We start from the raw sequence: 27,415 nt of genomic DNA, 5'->3' as shown, positions 1-27,415 counted from the left end.
TGTATTTATGTTTTTCCTTTTATTTTTCTGTTTCATTACTTAAAATTAGTTGCTTCCAAGTCAAGCAAAATAAGTTCTTTTAGTGTATTTTTCCAAAAGCATGACTGTACAAACTTAATATTTACAATTTATACAAATATATAGAAAGTTATTGTTCAAAACATACTTTCTGATTTTCAAAAATGCACACGCGACTCTCCATCACTCACACATTACATTCTCTAGCCATTAATTTTCCATCAATATTTACACAGTTTGGCTCACTACTAGAACATATAGTACAAAAATGCGATATATTTCATAATATAATTAGATTATCATTAATAGTGTTACAACATTCATATCTCTATTCTGCTAAGCAAAGTCCATACTACCAAATTTAATTCTTGGAGAACTACTCCATGTTAAGTTGTGGTAGAAAACTAATTAATCTAAAAGCCAAGATTGTCTAGAAATCCCGAAAGCCCACGGCTTGGGTTATTTTTTTCCCTACATTATCGGTTTAAGCGATGACAAAACATACTAGAGAATCAGCTTAAAGATAAATCAACAGAAAGACTAAATTTTAATATTACAATAGAAAAAAAAAATTATTTGTAACAAAAACAAAGTCCTGTACCATGTTTAACCTAATATATCAACCATAAATCTATTTTCAATATTTACAGCTTTTTACATTGAATAAAAAAAAGTTTTATAATCAGATTTATCTCTGTAATGAAAGCTCTATACTGCACAGTTTTTGTTTTAAATAATTTATGTTTATGAGAAGTCTATACGATGAGATCATGTTTAACGAAAAAGAGTGATAGACATAGATCTAAAATTTCTACCTGAGCGAATGAATAAAACAAAATTGTTTTTATTCTCTTTGACATTAACTTGTTATTCTTTGTCGTCCTCTGGTAAGGTTGAGTTTCTTGGTACTAAATAGACGGAACCATCTGGCATTTGTTGAAGAGAGAAGTTATTTGGGTTGACAGGATCGCCATGATCATCGCACAGACTCTGAAATACTTCACGGTAAAGCTGCGTGTATCGGTCTCGCATGTCCAATGATTCTTTATCGATGTTCCCTCGTTCCTTTAATAACTCGTCTTTTTCTGCTTTTAAAAGATCAATCTCTTCTTCTATCGTGTATATCGCGTCTATTTTTCTCTTTCTGCAGTTCTGAGCGGCAACTTTGTTTTTACCTCTGCGACGGATGTCTCGGACTAGCGCCAACTGTGGGTCGGTCAGTTCAAACTTCTTCAGGAGTTCATTGAACTGGTCCACCGGTAGGTCGATTATCTTCTCTATGGGAATCGGTATCTTTAGTTGCTTCGCTCGCTTCTCGTCGCGCGAGAATCTTGATCCCATATCGTGGTTATGCTTTTGATGGTGGCTCTTTTTACTGCTGTTACCGTTCATACTACCGTTTCGTGAACTCATATTGCTGTATGTGTGATTATGAGTAATGCTGTTCATACTGGATTGTTGGCCGTTATGATTCGCTTGCCCACCACCTTGTCGATCACCACCATACTGAGCATTTCCTATAAGATAAATATAATATAATGTTTAAACTATAAAATCATTTCCTTTCCCACCTACAAATGACTATGCTTTATATATCTAAACAAAAATTACATTATGACATCAGATTTAAAGTTATTTCTTTTTTTAAAATTTTGCGAGTTCATTAGCGGGATAAAGTGTTTCAGTTCCTGACAAGGTTAAGACCTTTGGACTTTGGACATTGTATCGTACAGGCAAGTACAATGGAAATGCATGATACAAAGTATAAGCTTCTATTCTCAATGAACAATATTCATGCATATGAAACTTTCAAGTACACTTATACACTGAACAAGTAAATCTTCCCAAGGAAAATACTTAATCTCCCTTTTTTTCAATAATACGATTTAGAGTTGTTACTGTCTCATTCATATTTTTTAGCCATATTGCACAAAATTCATATTGACAAACATTTATATAAAGTTTATAGTTGGCACAATAGTTTCTCAGAATTGTGGGTTCAATCCTGGCTGTATTCCAGTACCATGACCTTTTACAAAGCCTAGAATTTTATGAGCATCATATTAAATTTGACATAATATAAAATATTTACCTCGACTGTAGCCAGAGGCTCCCTTAACGTCCTGGTCAAGACTGCCATCGTAGCCTCCAACTGCTCCTTCCGAGCTACCATCCTCACTCCCACTGTATAAAGATGAGCTGTCACTTTGTTCTGTATATTGTGAAACTGCAGTGATAAAAATAAAACCAACCATTAACCTTTATTATATAGGGTTATGTTTTAACCATATGGTGATGGTAGAGACTTATGGTTTAAAGTATTTTATTACAATACATGAGTTGGCAATGAATATTGACTGTTTAGCTATAAAAACATAATTGAATAAGCTGGAAATGATACAGTGACAAAAACAAATACATTACTATTTAAAAATTGACTGATCAACAATAATATTTTTGGTAAATTTTTAAATAAAAAGTTGTTTGTATTTTTTGGCCGGTTTACAATTCTGTGAATTCAGAGTAAACAAACAATGTACTCATCATCAGCCTTGAATTAAACAATGATGATTGTTGTTAAAGTGAGGAAGGACCTAGATAGAAGTGCTAGAATATTGCCAATTAAAGGCCAAACGTACTATTCTCTCAGACATTTCTTTCTGTAATGGATCAACTTGGATTTAAAGCAGATTTAAATGTCTTTAATTAAATGATTATACAGTACAGCAGAGATAGCATATTTTAAACTAAATTTGTTTGTGTTTAAATTATTATAATAATAATATATAAATTATTGTGGATTTTGATATTCTGGTCAGTTACAGTATGTTTAAATGGGTAATGCTTTTTCAAATTCAATGAATTTAAGGTCTACCATAAAGAAATTATGACGAGGAATTAATTTTAAATCAATTGTTCTTACCTGAACCGAGTGATATTGCAGAGTCCCGGTCATCTAGAACATCCATAACATCACGGATCTGACCGTCTATGTCCATAGTGTTCACCTCGTCCAGACTTGATGAATTCAACAAGTCGAGCAGTAAAGGGCTTGTACTGTTTCGTGGCGATAACGATGAGGTTGACGTGTCATTTTGTTGGCTGTTGTAACTTTCAGTAATACTTCGATTCGTGGTGTCGGACATCAGCAAATTTGTAAAGTTCATTTCGGGTATATGCAAGGATGCGGATGGCAATGACGTTGTGTTTACGGATAGATCGGACAGCGAAGGTGTTGACGTGAAAATATCTTCCGTTGAATGCATATTTGCGGGTAAGTTTGTTGTATGAGCACTTGGGTAGTGTAGCATGTTCAAGTTTTCTGTAGTGTTCGGAAGGGCCATGCCAAAATTCATTGGCGAGCCCATTGTGGTAAAGTTCTCTGGCATTACTGCCTGCTGATGGTATTCTGGGGAGACTTCTGGATTAATAGCAGGTAGATTTAAATTAATATCCGACAATGAAGCAAAGTCCTGCCACCGTTGTTCCATCTCTTGTGGACTGTTAATTTGGCGTTGCATAGCTGGCGCTGTTTCTTGCCTTGCTGTCTGTAGCGGGTTAGTCAAGTCTTCTTCTAATATCTGCAAACACTCCTCCAATGTCATCCCATTTTCATGCGTTTGACCTGGAAATGTTACCTGCGGTTGCTGTGGTATTGTTGTTTGTTGAGTGTTTACTTGGCTGGCAGGGTCTATAACTGGTTGCATAAACTCTCCAGTTTCATTGTCAATGCTGAAGTTATCCCATATATTCTCCTCGGGTTTCTTTAAAGGCTTTTCGATCTCATATCCCTCTTTTGTCGACAAGGAATCATCACGACAGATTCCCATATCAATGTCCTGCCTCCAAAGTCGTTCAATCATGTCCATGTCCTGCAAGGAAAAAGGAAGTAACGCTATTGAAATGTTTAAAAGGAAAAGCTAGCTTATATTGTCACCGCAAGGTGATCTCCAACCAATTAGAATACCTGCATGTAGCTCTCAAACACTGTCAACTCCCAAACAATTCACCAATAGAAATAGTGCAAACAATAGTGTATTATAAAAGACTTCCTTTCACAGGTGGAATAACGCAGTTAAAACAAGTCATATGTATACAGTAGCTAGATTACAATTGACTAAAAGCAAGCAAATCTTTTAGTTTATTACCAAAGTCAGCTGACTTACAGTAGGTATATATGCTGGCAGGTTACAGTATACAGAGAAAATAAATATAAAATATTATGAAATGAAGGTTGAATAAAGAAATATTAGATTCTTATGTAAGAAATTGTTATTAATTATACTGTTAGTACATTAATCAACACAAATTTACCGCCTTTAATACTATATACAGTAGTAGTAGTATACAAATAATTTAGGGAACTACTGTATACAAATAGAATTTCTTTTCCATTTAAGTTTGATCTAGCGATTTATTTTGATTTATTTTGAAAATTTTACAATAAACACACATAACTATTTGCTATAAACATTTTCATTAGTTGACTAATTATTATATAATTATTTGTTGTATAAAAGTGCATGGATGAAGAACACCAATGATTATATAAACTAAAATGAAACTAAAACTTATTTATATTATTACCCATAATTAATATAGAAAATAAGACTAAGAGTATGTTTATATTTTATATTGTGGTATTGTGGTTTGTTTGTTAAAGATGTATTGTCCCTTTGACTAATTCCAAAAAAAATAAAAAATAAAAGATTTTGAAAAAAGGTGGGTCATTTTGAAGTATCATAATAGTTATTAACTATCACCAAAAATTTTTCGAAAAAAAACCCAAATTTAACTGAAATACAGACGTTTTTTTGTTAAAAAAATAACTTTGACTTCCAGTCAAAGTTTTCAATCAAAACATATCCCCATAATGAAACGCGCTTGTTTGGCTAATCTGTATGCATAATCATAAAACTTCCTCATGATCTGTGTGAAAATACCTTCTTAACCGTGACGAGTTGTAAACAATCCTAATTTAGCATATGCATAATGCGTACTCATGGTTTGAAATCTTTGTTTACTTTCGCTCGTGACGATTTTCCAGATGAAATGTAATCAAACTAATTTACCTGTTAATTACGTAAACTTGTTGTTTTTGGCTCAAATTTTCGACTTAAAGTGAATAACTTTAATATTACTTTGATATAGCCACTTTAAATTTAGAATATTTTGACGTTCATTTTTGTGTGTTTCAAGGATAAATTAAATGAAAGAGAGCTTCTCAATGGCCCCGTTTCTGCTGCCAAATATATACCGTATATATACGGTATATTTTATATACGGTATATTTTTTGGCAGCAGAAATGGGTCTCATAAAAAATATACCGTATATATATGCGGTATATATACCGCATAAATATCCCCATCGTTTGTGGATATTATACGGTATATTCCAAAATATACCGTATATTTCGTACCCCGTTTCTGCTGCACTCAAAATATACCGTATATGTGACCCGGCCCATGACACGAGGTCAAAAACTAACAGAGCGTGACGCGTTTGTTTGGTTTTTCTGCTGCATTGACACACACGTGTATAATAAGCAAGCAACAGATCAAAATATCACTGTGAACTGAAGAAATAACTATTTTTGCAATTCAATTGTGGGGAGAAGCGAAGGTTGGGGGGAGACTACATGGCAACAGAAGAGATACCGAGATTTACAAAAGTATCTCAAACAAAATAAAAGCAGAATTTGTGGTAGACTTAATAACGCCAAAGTTATCGGCAAACGCCGTCGTCTTCTTTGCATAAATGTAGTCAATGCCCATTCTACATTTCTAGATTGTTTGTGCGATGTAAATTCGTTGCCACTTCTGATCATTAGATTTAAAATAGAAAGCAATGCTAAGACGTTTTGAGAAACCATCATTGTTTTGTTTTTGTCATGTAACCTCACTACACGAGACTCTAGGTCAATCCATACTTCCGTCTCACAAAATGCATTTTGGGTATATGAAAGCCAACTTTTTTTACATCCCACCCACGAAGTATGTGCAGCGGAAACGGTGCACGAATTTCATATACGGTATATATACGGTATATTTATACGGTATATTTATACGGTATATTTGGGATTGGCAGCAGAAACAGGGCCAATAAGAAATGATTACAGTACAAGTACAATGCAGTAAGATAAATCTACTGTGCGAGTACAAATAAAATGCTAATTATGAACCCACTCCTCAATATTATTTCCGCATTTTTAAAATAATATCATAACTCCTTTTTTACCTCCTGAGTTAGTTCATCACTAGGACTTGACGGTACCGACATGGCACCACTTTCATTCTCATTCCCTTGGTTGCCATTCTCATCCTCGCCATGATTATTCCCATTATTAGGATGATTTAATAGCACTGGTCTCCCATTGCTAGGTTCAAGACGATCTAAGAGTAACGTTGTCACTTCTCGATAAGGTGACATGTCCATCCAATTTTCAGGATCGAAAGTCGGCGAGTCAAGAATCGAATTTAAGAATCGCGAATCTCTTTGTAGACCTTTGGGGTGTACATAATCTCCATCTTCTGAGTTGAATAAATTATGAAACTCTGTTTGAGTCATGACTGCAGTCTGTCCTAACAGAATATCTTGGAGTTCAGGAAGTCTGAATAGGTGACCTGAATTTCTATGTCGAAAACTATCACTGTTGTCTGATCTAAGAAGGCTTAGAACAAGAGCTATGCCAAGAAGCACCTGCGAGAATTGCTTTTTGTTTTGCATAGTGAAGTTTTGTTCTCCTGTAACTTTTTTGTTACTTCTTGCAAATAAGTTCAATCAAAACTTGAGACAAATGTAGGTAGGAAACAACTAGGACCCAGACCTATAGGCTATCAGTATAACAGTATTCGAAAAAGTCTCTTCCTACACATCATCTGAAAAAAAAATGTCTTTGTTTTTGGGCCTAACAGCAAAAATTAATGCAGGTGTAAGTAGTCTTTCTGGTCCAGACGCTACTAAAACCACTTAGTACATACAATACATAGGCCTAGGCCTACAGTACGTAGGCTACACTTGTTTTTGTAGCTAGGCGGCGGCCTAACTGGATAGCCAAGTTACCACACAAAAACCAAAACTTCAGGTACAGGCTTATAAAACACTGTTTCTTCAGAAATAAAAACGTCAGCTTGTAACCATATAAGGCGACTCCAGGCCCAGTTAGTATAAGGCCCTACAGCTAGGCTAGGCTACCCTTCCGATGTGTTTGTTGCGTCGTGACCACACAGTCAGTCTACAGCCAAAACAAAGAAAAGGTCGCCTCAAATTTATTTTTGCTGGCAATTAAGCCGGTAACTTTCGAGTGTAAACTGTTGTAAAATTAAAACACGGATGAAGATATGTATTTCCAATTCAAAAACCTATAACTAGCACTAGGCCTAGTAATTATTTAGTCAGATGATCGTAAATTTCGTGATTAATAACGCGAAAAACAAACACTTTTTCTGACAAAAAAGAATCTTCTAGACGACGACCGAGAGGTGGCGCTTTTCATTGAATCAGCAAATTGGGGAAAGATGGGATATGTCTCTAAAATAGTAAATGATGTCATTTATTGAGCGTGCGCCCTTTGCTATAGAAATGTCGTCACGAGGAAGTCTAAGAGATTGTGACGTCAATGCAAATTAAAGGTACACAAGCTATTGTAATCTATATATTGTACCGAATATAGCAAAAATAATATTAAGACTACAACTACAACAATTGACTCCATCTAATAATACAACTAAGGAATGTCAATTTTGAATGAATTAATTATTTTCGGATATCATTATTTTTACCTGACCTAAGAAATTCAACACCCAAAGTAAATTAATTTTGGTCATACAAAGTACTGCTGGAATAGTTCATAAGTTTTTGCATATTATATTGATGATACATTTTATTATTATAATAATATTGTATAGTGGTGGCCTTATTTTTAATATTAATTAAAAATAGTAATACAGCACATATTAAAAAAAGTTATTTGATTTACCATAATTAAAGCTAATTAAAATTAGGATATACGTACAGTACTTATATTTCAGGTTGGTTATGAACAAATATTAAACATTATTTTTATATTGATATATTAATTTTTCTCACTTTTATATTCAATACCCAATATAATAATACTGTAAACAGATTATTTCTAGTCATAAATTTAAATAGTTATATTTATAATTGAATGGTACATATGCTATTTCATAAATAATAAAACAATAATTTTGTAGTAATAATGAAACAAAAAATGTGTTTAACCTGAAAAACAAGTTAGTAAGAATGTATCCAATGTACCTTCATTCACTTCAAGTTGAATTGAATTGAATACATCAGTAGCTGACTAATTGTGTAATAAAGAATTTATCTGAAATCATTCTAAACCCCATCCCTCTTTGGAAGTTTAACCTTTACCTTAGTTTAAATAACAATTGTATAGGCGATAAAATAGCGTTTATATTCAAAGGGTTGAACTCGTACCTAGATATTAGATTACAACAATTGCAACACGTTCACATGAACACACCCAAGCTAATATGGTTCAATTAACTGGAAGATAATACAGATTTTATCATTACTGCTCATACAGTAGGTCTCTGATAACAATGTTTGCTCTTGCCATCCTATGTTACCCCTTACTACACATTCCAAGATCACCTGTTCACAAATTGCATTATTTTTAGGCCTAGGACTAATACAACCCATTGTTTTGTTTGTCAGTTAAATTTAACTATTTACAATATAAATGTATTTAAGGATAATATATCTACTGATAATAAAAATTATCTCTTTATTTGAAAACATATGGTAATATTACTTGGTGCAATAAGTACACTTTAATTAAGTTTAATACTGTGATTATCTTTAAGTAGCCATTGATATAAGGAGATACACAGAACACTAGTGGGGCATTTTCTATAGATTTGTATTTTAATGCATTTTTTTGTTGTTGCAAATAAACATATAGTTTGTATTTGTTCATTTTTCAATATATTTTTCTAAAAAAGTGATTCAATTGGGGACTCAAAGTTTACGATAATATTCACCCTTTGCTAGTGTAAGAAATCTAACTAGCAAAATGAACAAATAATCAACAAGCACATTTTGGCAAATTAATTAATTCTACAAAAAGTTTAATTTACAAGTCAAGAGAACCGCACATTTTGCTACACTAAAAAGTAATTAAAAATGTACAACCTCAGTAAACATTAGCTAGTTAATTTTCAACTAGCAATTATGAAAAATCTACTTAGCAAATTGCTAGTTTAGTAGGGTGAATTTCGAGCCCTGCAAATGCATATAATTAGCCTGACGCTATACTTAAAGTTTCTTTGAGTTTATTTTTCCTGTCAAAACAAAAAATGTTCACTATTTTTAATATGAGATATTTATAACTCTATGCAGAAGTGGATATGACAAGTTTAAGTATTTCTAATGATACAAAACAAGGAAAACACTGTTTTGTGTTTTCACTTTGTAAAGTTTGGCAACTGTTAATTGAAAATGCATGGATCTGTCCCTGATGTAGAGTTTTTCACTTTGTAAGTTGGGCAAGTGGTATAGAACATCCATCTATTGACTGTTCCTGGATGTACTAACTGTCCTAGAATGTTCTACATACTTAATTTCTATGGTAACCATAGCAACTAAAGACACAAGATGATCAAATGGCATGATTTACAGTATAATCAGTCTTGTGATGTTTATATAAATACAGAACCTGTCAGATATGTTTACAGTCCATTCAGAACCAAGTGCTACGATAAAATAGACTTTCCGGTATTGAATAAATAACGCTGCATTAAAGTTTAACTAACCGTAGAACCAACCTTATCTTATGAATATTAATGAACTTTTAATAGGTTACAAGTTTAAGTATACACTACAATAAAATAAACATTGATTAAGTTGGCAATTAAAATTATGTTTTATTTAAAATAACAGTGAACATTTAATAATTTGGTTGTATTTGTAAGAACTCAAATTAACTCGTCACAAAAATGCCCAGATTTGTATTTTAAACATTTGTGCCAATTGGTAATGTTGATTTCAGGAAGATGTAGGCCTACCTTTAATATAATATAGTAATGGATATTCCTGAATGCTATTAGTCAATAATAATAAACAATAGGGTGTAATTATAAAGTTCAATAGTCTGTGTAAAGTACCAAATAAGTCCATTTGTGTGACTAGTGACCGAAGGTAGGAAGTGAGCAACATGTGATGTTGTCTCGTTACTAACAGTATAGGGCTATATACTTTCACTTTGTCAACAAGAATAATGTTGATAACAATCTAGGTTACCAATTTTGCATACACATTAAAAAATATCTAGGCCATTAATATATTTATTAATATTAGCATTCTTAATATCAGACATCTCATCATCACAAAGTGATGTTGAGCTGACAATTTTTCACAGTGTAGTATTCCCTGTTTTTAAAACTTCCTGATGGATAAACAGGGCGCATACTTTAAGATAGTACGAACCAAATGTCACATCATCACAGATTGACCCCATGTGACAATTTGTCAATGTAACATTTTACGTTCACATAAAAATAGAGGATAATTTTTACAGCAGTTAAGTACCTACCGGTATCGTAGCCTACATAAGCACAGTCTAGTCGGTGAGGCGTAAGTTCTGGTAGACAAAATATACTCCGCCAGGTGGGCTTGTTATTTTAACCTTTACCAATATTATTTGCGAAAAACATACATAAGTAATTTTCTAATAAAACCTACCTCCATTGAGACACTTTTTGGAGAGCCTGTTTCCATTGGGAACTCTGTCTCTATTTCGATCATTTCTGTATGATACTCAAATGCGATATCTATCTACTATTATGGTGACACCACCTTTTAGGCCGACTGTCGTTAATTCAAAACCCCGTGTAAAATACCCTCTCAAGTAGCTTCACTGTTTATTTTGTTCAAAATGAAAACAAGACTTCGGTTGCAGACGATTTAATGAATTAAAAACTGACAATTATTACGTCAGAGTCTCAGTTACGCTTTCTAACCCCAATGAATTACATTTCAGTCCAAAAATGCAGCTCTGTATAATATAAACGCCTCATAACATCGTCAACGCACTGAAGCAGAGCGGCAGTACTGGCGTATTAGTGCCTAACGTCATCAGTAGCCAATCGGATTCGATATGAATTTATAGTAGTGTTATATTTGGCTTATTAATATTTGCGTGAACTATGAACTGAAATATCAATATAAATGGCAAACATTATACTGTACGGTTCAGTGAATTATCATTTAGACAAGCGACTTCCGTTTTCAAGGTCGTTTGAAGGTGGGAAGGGGATTAAGGGTGGGAAAATGTACAATGATTAAAAAAGTCAAACAAATAGTGGCGAGTAGGCCTACCGTAAAGTACCATCAATACAAAACAAAACAAGAAAAAGACAGATAGGCTAGGCCTATACATGGAAAAGGGCGCGCACGTAAATCACTGAAGAGCAGAGCCGAAACTTTGGCACGATGAAAACAATACCGTAAATCACCGAGGGACACAAATGATGTCCCTCCTATAAATATATCCACATAAAAAAATAAAAACCCCAAAAACATTAGAATTATTAACTTAAGTCAAACAAGATGAATTTTAATTGTGGAACTTGAATTGAACTGACTTACAGCGAATAACACATGACGTACCATGTTGTTCATCGTAACATTAATAGGCCTATAGGACTATGATAAACATGAAAATGAATGAAAAATAAAAACGTCGAGAAAGTCATTAATTTGTGAAAGTCGTTAAACTTCGTTCTTACTCCAGATTCTTGTTAGGATTGTAAATTGAATGGATTTACCTTGATTTTGGATTATTATAGCGGAGGTGATAAAACGAGTTGGGATTAACCGGCTATAAGTAATCTTATCATATAGAATATACCGTTATCCTCGTCGCGGTTGTGGTATAGTAAATACAATATCCCAGATTGTCAAACATTTCAAAATCAGGTCAGTATGGGCCAATCTACAAATACAATTTTGTGTTTTTTTTTATATTTTAGATACTTGTACATGAAGTTTTGAATTATAGAGCTTTTAAGTCTAGACAGACGAGACATCACTATATGCCTCATCCTGGATCTGAAAGTTTCCATGTTAAATTCCAGTTAAATTAAATGTTCCAGTTTCGAGTACAATGCGACTATTTCTCTCAGTAGTCTCGAAGAATATATAATTTGGATCCTGTTCTCTCATATCGGATTGATTATCGACATACTTATACATTTTCACAGCATAGTTCTATACATCAGACAATGTATGATCACATTGCATGTATAGGTATAACGTGTTATCATTTGTGTGGTATGTGAAATAGGTATGTTCTTTAACATCCTATACAAACACCAGACAATGTATGACTACACTGCATGATGATGTAACAATTGTGTTATCTTTTTTGTGGCATGAATGAAAAGGACATTATGGTTCAATGTTGTTATTTTATGTTCATAATGATTACATAATGTGGCTCACCAGTTTGATATCAAAGCCACGTAATGGAAATGACACACTTTTATTTAATCATATTTTTCCACGGAAGCTGCGATACAATATTAAAAGAAAATGATTTTGTTGGATGCAAGTATTGAGATATTGTGAAGTGAGGTAATCATATTTGTGTCCTATCCTCTATAAAGGTTACGTACTTGTGTAGAGGGCGCTATGTATTTAAAACAAGTACTGTACATAAGTTAAAAAAACCTAATTATTTGAATGAATGAAAAAATAAAAAAAGTTGAAACAGTAGGCAATCATTGCAGATAAACCAAGTAAGTAACCTATTTCTCGTGAGGTAATTTCCCGATTGATCGTAATCAAAACGGTACTGGGTATGGTCTACTAGTTTTTCTGCTCCCAACCCGTAGGCCTACATCCATTCATGGAAGCTTTGATGAAGTAAGCCTACCTGGTGGTAACCATAGAACGGTCCCGAGATAATCATGTAGGCACAAACTGTATTAATAGTATCAACAATTTAATTTGAAAGGAAACAGTAATTTTATCTAATTTTCATAGGCCTTTCGGAAATCTAACAATATGTTAATTTTTTTTTTAGTATCTTTTACGATTAAGATAAGAAATCAACCAAAATACTGTTGCTAATCGAATGAGAGACGTGGACAAAATAATTTAAATGTAAAGTTAATATAGTAGCATTGTTATAGATTGGATCAGTATTACAATTTAATAGTGTAATATGGAAATGGAAATATTGCATGCATGATGTTGTAAAATATATGAAGAGCGCCATCTCTTGTCAACACGATGACCATCTCAGTTAAATTTGATAATTTCTGTTCGTTTCCTTTATACCGTTTTAACGCACCGCAATTCACAGGTGGACGCTGTCACCTATGTTTTGCCTTAACTTATTTCGACAAGTGCAAAGTGTAAACGACTATATTCCGCACAATTCTCGGCATATTTTGAATGAATAAGACAACAAATACAGTCATAAACTCATCGCTGTTAAGACAAAGAACACAAGGGATGTGGTAAATATTTTGTGAAGGTTTCGTGTCATGTCTTAACGAAATTACAGTTTACTACTTGAAAAAAGCTGAACTGAAAGTGTTGTGTTTAAATCGGGAGTTTTTCACAAAAACAAATCGATTATTTTGTTCTTGTATATGGCCTAGGCCTACATTATTGCAATTCAAGCGAACATGGATTATTTATTAAAGGCATATGACATTTTAGAGATAAAAACAGTTATAAGCCTGTAAATGATATAATTTGTTCTATATTAATGGATAAATCATATTAATGCTGATATTCCGTTTTCATTTATATTGATTTAATTTATTTTTTATTTTTGGAGTATTGGTAGGCCCTATACATTTATGACATCACCTTAAATATACTGTTTTAATTGTCTTATTATTTTAATTGTCTTATTTTATTCTTTAAGATAATTACTGTAAACGATCATATTCCGCATAACTCTAGGTATAGGCTAGGAAATAATCCATGTTCGTTAAATTGTATATGTTAGGTATACGGTATGCTTTGAGTATTAGTATGGCGGGCCACCTTAGAGACAGTGGTCATCCGTTGCCACTCTTTGAGACACTCTATACAATGTTTTGTTTGAAATAAGAGTCCCTCCATGCACTAGAGAAATAAAATTAGTATTACTTCCAGGGCCTATATAGTTATACCAATGTTTTGTTTGAAATACAATCCCTTCATACACTAGAGAAATAAAATTAGTATTACTTCCAGGGCCTATATAGTTATACCAATGTTTTGTTTGAAATACAATCCCTCCATATACACAGAGAAGTAAAATTAGTATTACTTCCAGGGCCTATATAGTTATACCAATGTTTTGTTTGAAATACAATTCCTCCATATACACTAGAGAAATAAAATTAGTATTACTTCCAGGGCCTATATAGTTATGCCAATGTTTTGTTTGAAATACAATCCCTCCATACACTAGGAGAGAAATTAAATTAGTATTACTTCCAGGGCCTATTATAGTTATACCAATGTTTTGTTTGAAATACAATCCCTTCATCACTAGAGAAATACAATTAGTATTACTTCCAGGGCCTATATAGTTATACCAATGTTTTGTTTGAAATACAATCCCTTCATCACAAGAGAAATACAATTAGTATTACTTCCAGGGCCTATATAGTTATACCAATGTTTTGTTTGAAATACAATCCCTTCATCACTAGAGAAATACAATTAGTATTACTTCCAGGGCCTATATAGTTATACCAATGTTTTGTTTGAAATACAATCCCTTCATCACAAGAGAAATAAAATTAGTATTACTTCCAGGGCCTATATAGTTATACCAATGTTTTGTTTGAAATACAATCCCTTCATCACAAGAGAAATACAATTAGTATTACTTCCAGGGCCTATATAGTTATACCAATGTTTTGTTTGAAATACAATCCCTTCATCACTAGAGAAATACAATTAGTATTACTTCCAGGGCCTATATAGTTATACCAATGTTTTGTTTGAAATACAATCCCTTCATCACTAGAGAAATACAATTAGTATTACTTCCAGGGCCTATATAGTTATACCAATGTTTTGTTTGAAATACAATCCCTTCATCACAAGAGAAATACAATTAGTATTACTTCCAGGGCCTATATAGTTATACCAATGTTTTGTTTGAAATACAATCCCTTCATCACTAGAGAAATACAATTAGTATTACTTCCAGGGCCTATATAGTTATACCAATGTTTTGTTTGAAATACAATCCCTTCATCACAAGAGAAATAAAATTAGTATTACTTCCAGGGCCTATATAGTTATATCAATGTTTTGTTTGAAATACAATCCCTTCATCACAAGAGAAATACAATTAGTATTACTTCCAGGGCCTATATAGTTATACCAATGTTTTGTTTGAAATACAATCCCTTCATCACTAGAGAAATACAATTAGTATTACTTCCAGGGCCTATATAGTTATACCAATGTTTTGTTTGAAATACAATCCCTTCATCACTAGAGAAATACAATTAGTATTACTTCCAGGGCCTATATAGTTATACAATTTTGACAAGTGCAGGTCCTACATTCAAATATTATTAAAAGTGAAATGACTTTTGATTCTAATTAGTAGATTTTAATCAGGACACCTGCTAATCTACCGGTTGCAATAAGCCCTCAAATTAAACAACACCAACCTTCCACACAAAGCATACACTCTGATTGATGAAAAGTAACAGATCAAAAAAGTTAATTTTTTTCTGCCAAGTCATGTCCGTTGTGAGTACTTTTTTAATGTGCGTGATCTTTTTTAACCCAGGTGTCCTTTTTTTCAGGAAACGAAGTTATTTTTGTCAGAAAAAAATCAATTAAGATGGTAGAATTAGATCTTCATTTGCTTTACATCTGTTTTATTTTTCTGTGTTTTTAATCGGTTAAAAACAGTTTTGAAGCCAAATGTGTTTGATTTGCCGGTTTACCAGAGATATAATGAAAAATAATGTAAAACATTTTAAAATAGAGATCTTACTAGAGTTGTTGTCTTTTTAAAAAGCAACTTAATTCGTTAACCTTCTTTCAAAAGTTAGTCCTCAAACATACCGACAAATGAGCATAAACGTAAGTTCGACATTAAAGTAGTAATAAAAATCAAAAGAAAAGATATATAGGTTGGAATGTGCGGTCTTAATACCAACGAAATGAAAAAAAATATACCAATTACATAACACGTAGTTAAGATCAGTTCAGATCATAAAAAGTTACCGTAGTTTGTATGACAGGCTTCTCAAGTTAAGCTAAAACAATACATGCTCCAAACGATTTTAGACATCCTGTTTTCAAGTAAATTTGCCTAAAAAGTAGGTGATTTTTATGACAAGCCAGGACGAAATAGTTAAATGTCTGCCTCAGCTAAAAAGGGGTCGATATGCATGAATTGCACGCCAACGATGAGTTCAAGTTCACTAATAAGATTCAAGGAAATGGTAAATTCTGCTAATATCGAGAAGGGTGAGACTAACTAACGCATGTCAACGAAAATAATGTAAAGCAGATACAAGTTTACAAGAAACACGTCGAACGTTAGATCGCTTCAGTTTTGTCAATGTGATTATCATTGCATGAATCAGTCATACAATTTTCAACAGTAATTGGTAATTAACATAATTTAAAAATAACTTGAGACGTAATTTAATGACATTTATTTTATTCATTTTAACAAATTAAATAAATCAGTTATCAATACATTCAAGATAAAGATAATTAAGCAACCTCTACTATAAAGTATAAGGACCTATGCCCACAAGGACCAATAAACGCAATATAACAAAATAAATAAATAAAATAAATAAATAACTTACAAACAGCAAACTGAAAAAACCACCAAAACAACAGAAAACAAACGAAAAACACATTATAGATTATTTACATTACATTATTTCATTAATACAAAAAGTTTATAATGTGTAGTTACAGAGTTGTAGTCATGACGTGAACGTTTGGCACACCTTGGACAAAAACACAAGTTGTACTTCATTCAAAGCTAGATATCGATTTAAGACAGGACCACAATGAGAACAGGTTGCTGATTGGGTAATCCTGTTATATAAAGATGTTGTTAAATAAATAAATATATACAAGTAATTTTACAATTAACATATTGATGACTGCAATAATTGTTTGAATTGGAAAATTAACGGTTCTCTAAAGTATATCCGAATAGTTTGCTAATTCAAATGTTTTTTAACCTATTTCAATTTCCTTAATTTTTTTTCTCCATTTTCTAATTATGTAATAAAAAACTTTTCTATCGCTTGTTATTAAATTTGGATAGTTATATAGAACAAAAAATCCTCCTATGTTCTCAACGTCATCTCTCATTCGAAAGAGCCTCAATGAAAACCAACTTCAACACACCATGGGAAATCGGAGCTTCCTCAACTTAGAATAAAAACCGCACCTCAACGAGCAATCCGTCCTAACTAATATCCTATGCTAGGCACAAATGGCATGTTATAACCAGAGAGACAAGCTTGTACATACAAACTACACGTGTACACATTTGCCCTGATGATTGAATATTATCCACAGTAGGGCCCGTGTCTGCTCGGGCTAAATTGAATACAGATTGATTGCCTAATTGTTGTAGATAACGCTACCAACGTACAAATGTTGTTAGTTTAAGCATGTGTGTTACAGTTTCCCACTTGGCTGTTAATTATTTATCGTTCTATCCATATGGATTCTGTGTAATTAAAACAGAATATAAGTCAGTACACAGTACTCTAATCAAAGTCAGCACTTTAGAAACAGTTAAAAAACTTTATTTTTCTTTTTTTAATTGTTCTCTAGATATTAGATCTAGAACTGTTAGTAGTTTAGTTTACTCTCCTATTCAGGACAACAAGATCTCGATTTTTAAGGTTCCACTAAAATCAATAATAAAATTTAAATAAATCATAAAATCTAAATGCAAATATTAAAATTCACCAAAATTAAGAATTGATGATTTTTCATTTCTTTATATAGTAATAATTCAACAAGATGACATTTCAAATGAAAATTAAATGAACATTCTCATTTACCTATATTGGAAATGTATTAATATCCACCATATCGTTCAATAACAAATAATTGAACTTTGCTTGTGTAACGAAGTGTTTAATAATATCTCAGTATCTTTATTTCAATTGAATAAAAAGCATCAAATTCAAAGTCAAATAAAAATCCATAACAGCCAAAAAAGGTGAAAAAATTTGTAAATCTAGTTGATTTTGCATTATTATGTAACCTATCGTATTTCTTATAATATTACAAACAAATGACACTTTTAGAGACACATGTGATTTATTTTAAAAGTGTGATTCATAAGTGTTACGCAAAAAGGAAAACTGAATGTTATCGCCCGAGTCGAGCGGAAATTTGCTCCATAAAGTTCCTTTGATACTTTAGTAACCCCGTGGTATCTAAAATTAATGAATAATTAATTTAAATAATTATTTAATAAATCAATAATCGGATTTCAAGGTTATGTAAGATTTCATCTAGAATGAATTTACAGAATGTAAAAAAAAATGATTTACGAAATATTATGGGACTATAATATCTGTTTACCATAAGGCTACTTTTGAATCTAGAACAGCACATTCTGCATATTTATCAATATGTACCCAGTGTGTTATCTTAATAATACATTGTAATTCTGTTGAGATTAAGGTATTACACAGGCATTAGTTAATCAGTAGTATCAGAGAATATAGGAAAACCAAGCGATTCAGCTTTAATCATGATTTTCCAACGTATCAAAGTTTTTTTAAACAAAAATGAGCGGAGCTTACGCCAAACTACAAAATGTATGTATGGTGGGAAATAAATAAAATAAAAAGTAAAGACGAGTACGCTAAATTGTTGATAGGTTATTAATTAATAGTTATTTAATTATTTGAAAGTTAAATATAGTCACGTGGCGTACGTATAGTTTTACATTTTATCATGACTTTTGGCCATTGAGCCTTCTATGGAGGCTTTAGGTACCGTATGTGTGCAATAAGTCAAAACATTTCGCCTCACTGACAAAGTTGTTTTGTATGTAGAATGATTGTATGGTACGTAACATAAAGGATACAAAATAAGAGAAGTAAGAGGAGAGAATGATTTCACTTCTTGAAGGGTGAATCTTGGGACAATCATTCCGTGAGAAAATTCTGACAACTAAACTTGTGTTCTAAAGTTGTTCAGCTCCCTGGGCACTTTCTGGGGTGGATCCGTTACGACCTGACCTGAGCAGACAACTATACTTTCTTCTCTAAAGTTCGTTAGATATCATTTATACTTATAAAATTTAAATTAGATCACCTTGAACGCTTCTTGTCACTTTCTTTTTTGTCAGACAGTGATTTGTCAGAAGAAGAGACTGCGTGTGTGTCATCCTGCTTCAAGATCTTTCACAGCCTAGACCTCCTACTACTGTACATAACAGAAGAAATAAAACAGGGGTGTGAAAGAAAACTTTCGAGAGGATGTGAAATGAATCAAGGGCTAGCCCTATGGGACCTAACCCTGTATCAATCGACTTTATCATAACAAATTTGCTCCTATCTCTATAAAGGCGCCTGGTCCAGATGTCACCAAAAAATGTGCATTCATTTTCATCAAACTGGACAAACTAATGTTTGTGTTGCTATTGTCTATCTATTCGCCATATTTTGATAATGTTTCTTAGCAAAAATCAAATACTGCTAAATTTATCTTTGAGAATACGCGTTTACCTGTATTAGGCCTACGGTATAATGTCATTGAAAACACATATAGATGTAAATATAGGCCCATGATCAGAATTGTGACGTTTCATGCAGTTATTCAGGAATATCTTAACTGTTGACGACATACTGTGAAAAGGAAATTATCAGATGTCAATAACTTTCAAACCTATATACTTAATTAAATAGTTCATATTAAACCATAACTATTATTGAATTTGACAATTGATTTATTAATTGAGCAATAGAGTATTAGAAGAATAATTTGATGGGTTTAATTGTTTCGATAATGACAGTTAGTAATCATGTGCTGATTATACAGTTTTTGCAAAGTCATGCTTTTCAACATTTGTATTATCTGATAGTGAAGGAATGTTGTGACCAATTTTACTTGTTGGTAAACAAAGACATTAGTGCTAACTAAACACAATCACCAGACTTTGAAATACCATAGAGTAACACGGTAGACGGTAGTGCAAACAGAGATAGGAAAAGATGAACAATATTTACCGTACTGAAAAGCAACTGAACTACGCGAGTACGTCGTAAAGTTGGTAAATATAAGAACAAAACAAAATAAGTGTGTAAACTTTATAAAATAGAAAAGTAAGCCTTATTTTTTAAAACAAATACAAACAAAATATGTATAAACTTTCTTTAAAAACAACAAATTAATGAGCCTCATTAAAAACCTTTATAAAGTATTTAGTGTATCTTTATATAAAGTATCTGTGTAAGTGTCTAGATATTTTTTTTTAAACATACACAAACAAACCCTTTAAAAAAACTTTCAAAACGCTGAGCATTAGAAAGTACAGGATAGAACAAAATAAGTGTCATAAACAAAACACAAACACGAATGAGTCTACATTTAAAAAAAATCTGAATGGAGTCTGTACGAAGGAGGCTAAGCTAACTTCCCATACTCAAGTACCAATCTAGTGTGATATGAATTTGCACTTGTTGGAGGCTAATGCCCCAAATACGATTAAATCAAATTTGTCTGTGAAATGTTTAACAACATCTACAAAGTAGAATGATGTTGATTTGCGTGTCATTTTGAAATGCTGATCATGCAATGTGGTTTAATAAGAACTAGCGTGAAATTGACGCGGTCTCGGATACCTCCCTTTGGCGCGCTTCCTCGGAACCACTTCCACGCGCGAAAATAGATTACGTCACCTTTCGATTATCAAAACATCTTTTTTTTTATCTTTCGAGTCACTTGGGTTTAATTCATACAATGTTTAATTCAATTAAACAATTAATCTTATTAATAATCACATAATCATGTAGCTGTGAACACAACTTTAAAAGATTATTGACTAAAATTGAAATCTAAGAATTTGAGCGTCAAGTAATGTAATTTCCGTTCAATTGGTATGTTGTAATTTTTAACGTGTCAAGGTAATGTTACGTAGTTTAAAGAAGTTCAAAGCGACTCACTAACAAAATGAAATTAGTTTATATATGAGTCAGTAGTCGTTTAACAGACTTCTCGGGTCAGTGTATTCTCAACTGTTTGCATGACTTGGCAAAATTAAAGTGAGATAGTGAAAAGGACAACATGTGGCGGGTTTCACGCAAACGTATTACGAACAGAGCCTTATGAGTGCAGCAGCGGACAGGCTTCCTGTATGTAAAATATCGACCCAAAAACCTACATACATCAAGCATGCCACCTGAATGCAATAACATGCTAACAACGATAGTTTAACAACGTAACATTATCATTTCATTATCACTCCTCACCAATGTAAAAAAATGTAAACCTGTTTCTAATTGAACGTGTATACCATCGATGTTTAAAGAATTCGAATGCCTGTGTTTTATCATAATCAATTAATATAGACTTAACCATGTATATTTCTTTATTACATGATTCCACTACCAGACTCTTCCCTGCCACAACTATCAAAATAACGAATTAAAACGATCATTATTGGGTAATTGAATATACGTTTTTCCCCAGAGATTGAATTTCTTAAATTATTTATTTATTTCGGAATATCAAGGTGATAGTTTTGATAATAACCTCATCAGTTTCTGTGATCTTGTTTCTAATTTTAACTTACATCCACAACAGGTAATGTAGCCTAACCTAATATGTAATCCTTTTGTCGGTGTAGTATAGCCTACCGTATAGGCCTAAGTAATTATTATTATTATTATTATTATTTATGGAAATAGAAAGTAGTATATATTTAAAAAAGCATTGACATTGTACAATTGTATACGATATCATTAATAATATTGGTAGGACTTTCCGATAAGATTTCAAAATTGTGGTTATTATTAAATCATAAAAGCAACGAATCAACCAGATTATTAGATTTTTCTTTAAAACTTGTAAACATTTAATTTCCTTTTCCTTTGGTAATTATTTTTAAAATGTTACGGTAGGCTATTTTTTAAATCACATATGTCAAATTGATTATTTTTGGGAGACAGTATCGGTAACAGTATATGTGCTATATAGATTATTAAATATATTTACATATTGTTACATTTAAACTTTTTTTTCAAAATAATAAACATGCTGTTTCTCTTTAAGGAGTACTTTTAAAATATAACCACTAAATTGCTATACTATACTAACTGAAGTGGAGACCCACTTGATAGTTTGATCTGGAGACCCACTTGATAGTTTGATCTGGAGACCCACTTGATAGTTTGATCTGGAGACCCACTTGATAGTTTGATTTAGTTCTCTTTTGGGAATCCTGTCTCTATCTATTGTTTGTTATGTTTTTGTTATAATTATGTGAGACGAAATAAATGAAATGAAATGAAATGAAATAAATTAAAAATAAGGATTTGTGTTATTATGTTCGTGAATATCGTCATTCACTTAGTATTAAGCGCTGTCTACACTATCACACTTTATGTGATGTGCCCATATATGGACACGATGATGTCATGTCACTACCATATTTCGATATATCACTACCATATTTGGACACATCACACTTTTTTGTCAAAGTAGTTTGATAGTGTAGACAGAGCTTTACAAAACACATCTTCATCACGGAATATTCTAATTTCCTCAGACTCAACAAATATTCCGCTCTGTCTCTCAGTGGACCGTTCAATTAATGTGCATTCATTCAAGTGTTGCCACCACCATTAGGTTTGAAGAACTTTATAAGACCATAACATGACCGACAATGATTTAACAATCACTGACACCCACTCACCCACACTTTAAAATATAGAAACGCATGCAGTGGATTATTACACTATTTTCTGATGTTTCTATTGTTATCTTAATACCAATTTGTAAAGCATATTTTTCTTGGTTAAACTGTGAGTATAAGTTTCATTTCTGATATTAAAACTACTACCGTAAATGATTAGCCTGCTTTATACAATAATTGTATATATACCGTATACCAAAATGCGTTTGTCTTAAACACATTTTAAGATTTAGATTAAGTACTGTAATATTTTTATTATTAATTAGAAATTAAACAATTTTTTTATAAAGGGAAAGAATATTTTAATTCATAAGTTTAATAACATAACGAAGTAAAAAGATTTGACATCATTAGGCCTACATTATTATGAATCATGCCTTAACGGTACACGGTGACCACTGCAATTAATATGAGTTGACGGACAAAGCCAACCTAGCCTTAGTCTAACAACATCCTTACAACATTATTAGGCCTACATTTCAATCCTAACATGTATATGTTTTGACGCGACGTTTCCACTCTACCGTCTTTCTTGTTGTCACATGCCTTTTAAAAGCCCATATACTTAACTGTTGAAAATGGCTTTTAGACGTGTACAGTAATGACAACTCCCTGTTCGTTATTCGGTGATAAAAGAAAAGGAACACGGTCATACATAATGCTAGATTAGCTTGTTTAATTGCTTATTGAAAGATATAACTACTAATGTAAGATTTAATTAGGAGGAATCTGTGGGTAATTCAGTAGCATGTAATTATTCGTTTAAAAGGGTGGAGTCAGTATTTAAATGGCAAAAAATTGTTGAATTATAATTGCAAACAATCTTTAAAATGTGTGTAATGCACTAATATGAATACTATTTGTTTATTTGATTACATATTCAATACTAATTATTAAATAAATCTTATTGTCCTTGTTTTATGATCTATTTAAAAAATACTAATTTATCAATATCGCTTTTTTTATATCGTTTAAAACGAAGCATTATACATATCAGTATAGGATTCAACATTAAATACGTGTGCGTTTAAACACTGATGGCTATACTAATAATATAAAGTTTATAACGGTTGTATATTGGTATTCACCGGCACAGACATGACGATAATGATATAATTGTTAATTAAAATTTAACAACATATGAGCACATTCTAAGAATTTGGTAATTAATTGTCTATTTTAATCAATAACAATACCACATTAAAATACGTGGGTTGGGTATTAATAATATACTGTAAATGAGTGTCGTATAATAGTATAATAATCACTATTTCCAAAGGCTGTAGCGTCTGTGTAATACATTTGAATAGGAATGTTATAAACAAAACAATCTACATAAATAATACATTATCACCGTAGAAATTGTATATTTTTATTATAGCACAGGCATCTTTTAATAACATAATTATATGCCGGTAGTTTTTTTAGAGTTTTAAATCTTCCTTGAATTAGGGTTAAATTTATATTTATAAAGGAAAATAAATCTGAAGACTTTAGAGAAACTCAAAGGGTATATAATACTGGACTATTTATTATAATAATAATTCAATCATTATAATATTGTTGTGTTATTTAAACAAAAAAATCAATGATATTTTATTTTAACCAATGTCGCCTTATAATGTCGGGATTTAAGTCTTCAAGTAATAAATGTGGACTGGTAGTTTGGCTTTACTTCTTACGTACAACACAACAAAGTATGGGTTGTAATATGTGTTTCACTCAGGTAATAATCAACAATACTTTAATTAGAAATTTGTTTAAAAACCTTTTAAACGGTTCCTTTTTAAAGAAGTTGTTGAACCGTAAATATTTAAGTCAATCACATATCAATTTGAATCTCCTTACATAAACTATTCCAGTTTTGTAAATTTTAAACCAATGTTATTATAACAATAATATTATATAAATGAAATTTCAACAACAAATATTAATGGGTAACTTTGTTGGTTTCTAAGTGAAATATATCATTTTAACAAATGAAAAAATGTTATTTACAATGTTAGATTAAAAACATGTAGGCCTATCATATAACAATTTTTACAGTACATTTAAAAAACTTAAGACCATTAGGCCTACACATGTATCATTTTCTTTATCGATAATGTTGAATTTAAAAATTAGTTATAATGCTTTTAACATTTCAATGAAAACACTTCGGGCCTATTATATGAAAATATGTGTAATACAATTTGTAATAAAATGTAAAAAGGACAGCCCCTCATTTTCTATCAAGTGTTCAATAATTTATAACAAAACACCAAAATAACAAATAGGATTTCACTTTAGGCCTACACCGTAAGCGCTACATTATAAGAATTCCTCAATCTTAAAAAGATTAACAAAATCTTTTACAAAATTTGATTTGTCTTCCTTTAATCTTTCTGCCTGTTAAGCACTGTATTAAAAATAATGATAGTATTTGTGGAAAACTAATAAACAAACAAACAAAATAACATCAATTTGTGTCTTTTATGGTTGATATATTAATTGTATTAAATGTTTCTAAACTATAGTTCGTTATAAACTTTCATAAAAAGATTCCAAACTTATTTAGTTTTAGCATAAGTCTATATTTACTAGGCCTTAGCCTATATGCAATAAGCCGACATAAGTTACTTAAGAAACTGTTAATCTAGTATTTGTTTCAAAGAAGATTCCTATTGTGGTATATATTATTTTTTATGATATGATATTCCACAATGTAGTGTCCTGATTGTATTGACAAGAATTTAATTTAAATTCAACTATTCAACAAAAACATAAGTTACTAGAAACTGTATTTGATTCAATGAAGATTCCTGTGCTATATTATTTTTTTATAATGATATTCCACAATGTATTCTGCTAATTATATTGACAAGATTTTAATTTAAATTCTAATTCAACAAAAAGATTAAACATTTTTACAATGCTCCACCCTTCATGGATGGTTTACTACAATTCGTTGATTTGATTAGGAACATCAAATCATCGACATAATATGATAATTAATAACTGTATTTTACTCAGCATAGATAGCATGAGAGTCAGTATACTTGTAGTTGTATTTTAAACTCTATCCATGCGCATAGTACGTTTTTAACCCTCATTATATGAAATCTATTATTGTATAAACAAATATCAAAATGGCAATTAACATATTAGAAATAATAGCATTGTCATGCAATTACTAGTATGTTTAATATTAAAGCCGTAAAACACAATTATTATTTATCCTTGTATATAATGTGTGTGTATGCAACTACAGTACCGTACATTGGGGAAAAGGTTTCGTATAGAAAAGTATATTGAAAGTTCTTTTTATACCGTATATCATTTATAAATATTGTCTTTAAAAACACAGTTCTAATTATAAAGATTATCCAAGTAAACTTGACAACATAAATTGGTCTTTTTTTTTGTAGAAATTCATCCTTTTAAAAGAAAATTAGTATAGGCCTAAAAGTAATAACATTTGTTTCTGATTCAACATTAACAACAATGTCGAACAAACAAAATCGTTTCTCTATATTTTTTTTAAGTTTGAAACCGAAAATAAAAATCTAATTGTGAACCGTTTTATTATTTTACCAAACAATTAAATACATTATTTCTTCCTACGTGATTTCGGCAGAACTGTATGTTGAAACAAGTTGTTAGTATTATAGCGCTCTCTATAATGCGTAAACTTTTCCAAGTTGAAACAAAAACGAAGTTTACAGAACTTCAAGTCAGCTTCTAAAAATCCCAAAAAGGCGAATTGACCAGAACAGCAATGTTGGGTTGCCTTACCTTTTTAAAATGCTTGTGACTATTATGGGTACTATATCCAACACTGTACAAAGGTACACGACGAAGTTCACAAAATCTAACCGCTGCCATTCTTTCACACAGTCCCCAATAACTCATCCTAGACAAATGGCATAATTTTTGCCAACTTTCAAAACTTAACTCGACGCATTTCACTAAGCTCCCTATGAATTCGTTTCACTAGCTTCCTGCCTCGACAGCTCAGCTTTGATTGGCTGTAACTTGACTGAGTTTGGTTACTCTTTCATTTAAGGGCAAATCGCGCCTTTCCTTCTAAACGGGGATGACAAGCGCCATCAGGTCACGGTTATTTTGATTCCTATTTTAACTAAAGCGAGAAATTAAGTCATCATCGTGAAAGAAATGTTGAGTTTAGTTTTTAAAAAAACCTCGATGGACAAATGTACAGAACGTCATCGATGACTCAACTGTCCGGATAAATCTTTTTTTACCTAAATTTTCCTTCCGAAAAGTGGACGAAGTGCTACAAAAAATGCTCATTCATAATTTTGTTGACCATTCAAATGTTGTTGTGTTTACTCATTCGTCATTGATTCTAAACTATCCATCCCTCTAAAGTATAAAGCTCTGTCTACACTATCAAACTAGTTTGACAAAAAAAAGTGATATGACATCATCATGTCCATTATTATGAGCACAGCACA

The 27,415-nt window shown here is 31.7% G+C and overlaps 1 protein-coding gene across 4 annotated transcripts; it reads right to left on the bottom strand.

Annotated features, from left to right (window-relative positions):
* Nucleotides 1-26,855, bottom strand: LOC140040268 (nuclear factor erythroid 2-related factor 2-like). Of its 4 annotated transcripts, none has more exons than XM_072086064.1 (4): nucleotides 26,733-26,855; nucleotides 2,942-3,890; nucleotides 2,111-2,245; nucleotides 1-1,535 (listed from the first exon to the last, which is right to left on the bottom strand). In XM_072086064.1, the coding sequence occupies exons 1-4, from the start codon at nucleotides 26,847-26,849 to the stop codon at nucleotides 886-888; spliced, it is 1,851 nt and encodes a 616-aa protein (XP_071942165.1). In that variant the 5' UTR covers nucleotides 26,850-26,855; the 3' UTR covers nucleotides 1-885. The 4 variants fall into 4 exon arrangements, with proteins under 4 accessions (XP_071942165.1, XP_071942166.1, XP_071942163.1 ...); XM_072086065.1 differs by lacking the exon at nucleotides 26,733-26,855 and adding an exon at nucleotides 10,748-11,059; XM_072086062.1 differs by lacking the exon at nucleotides 26,733-26,855 and adding an exon at nucleotides 6,257-7,496.
* Nucleotides 26,856-27,415: the final 560 nt, after the last annotated feature.

Source organism: Antedon mediterranea, chromosome 2 (genome assembly GCF_964355755.1).
Source record: "Antedon mediterranea chromosome 2, ecAntMedi1.1, whole genome shotgun sequence".
Taxonomy (NCBI): domain Eukaryota; kingdom Metazoa; phylum Echinodermata; class Crinoidea; order Comatulida; family Antedonidae; genus Antedon; species Antedon mediterranea.
Note: the sequence above shows the minus strand (reverse complement) of the source record. Positions and strands in the feature narration are given on the sequence as shown.

Coding starts and splice junctions, on each gene's coding strand:
- LOC140040268 (XM_072086062.1), bottom strand. CDS start 6,745: ATGCAAAACAAAAAGCAATTCTCGCAGGTGCTTCTTGGCATAGCTCTT. Junction 3,891..6,256: donor GTGATGAACTAACTCAGGAG/GTAAAAAAGGAG, acceptor TTTTCCTTGCAG/GACATGGACATGATTGAACG. Junction 1,536..2,110: donor AGCCTCTGGCTACAGTCGAG/GTAAATATTTTA, acceptor TTTATCTTATAG/GAAATGCTCAGTATGGTGGT.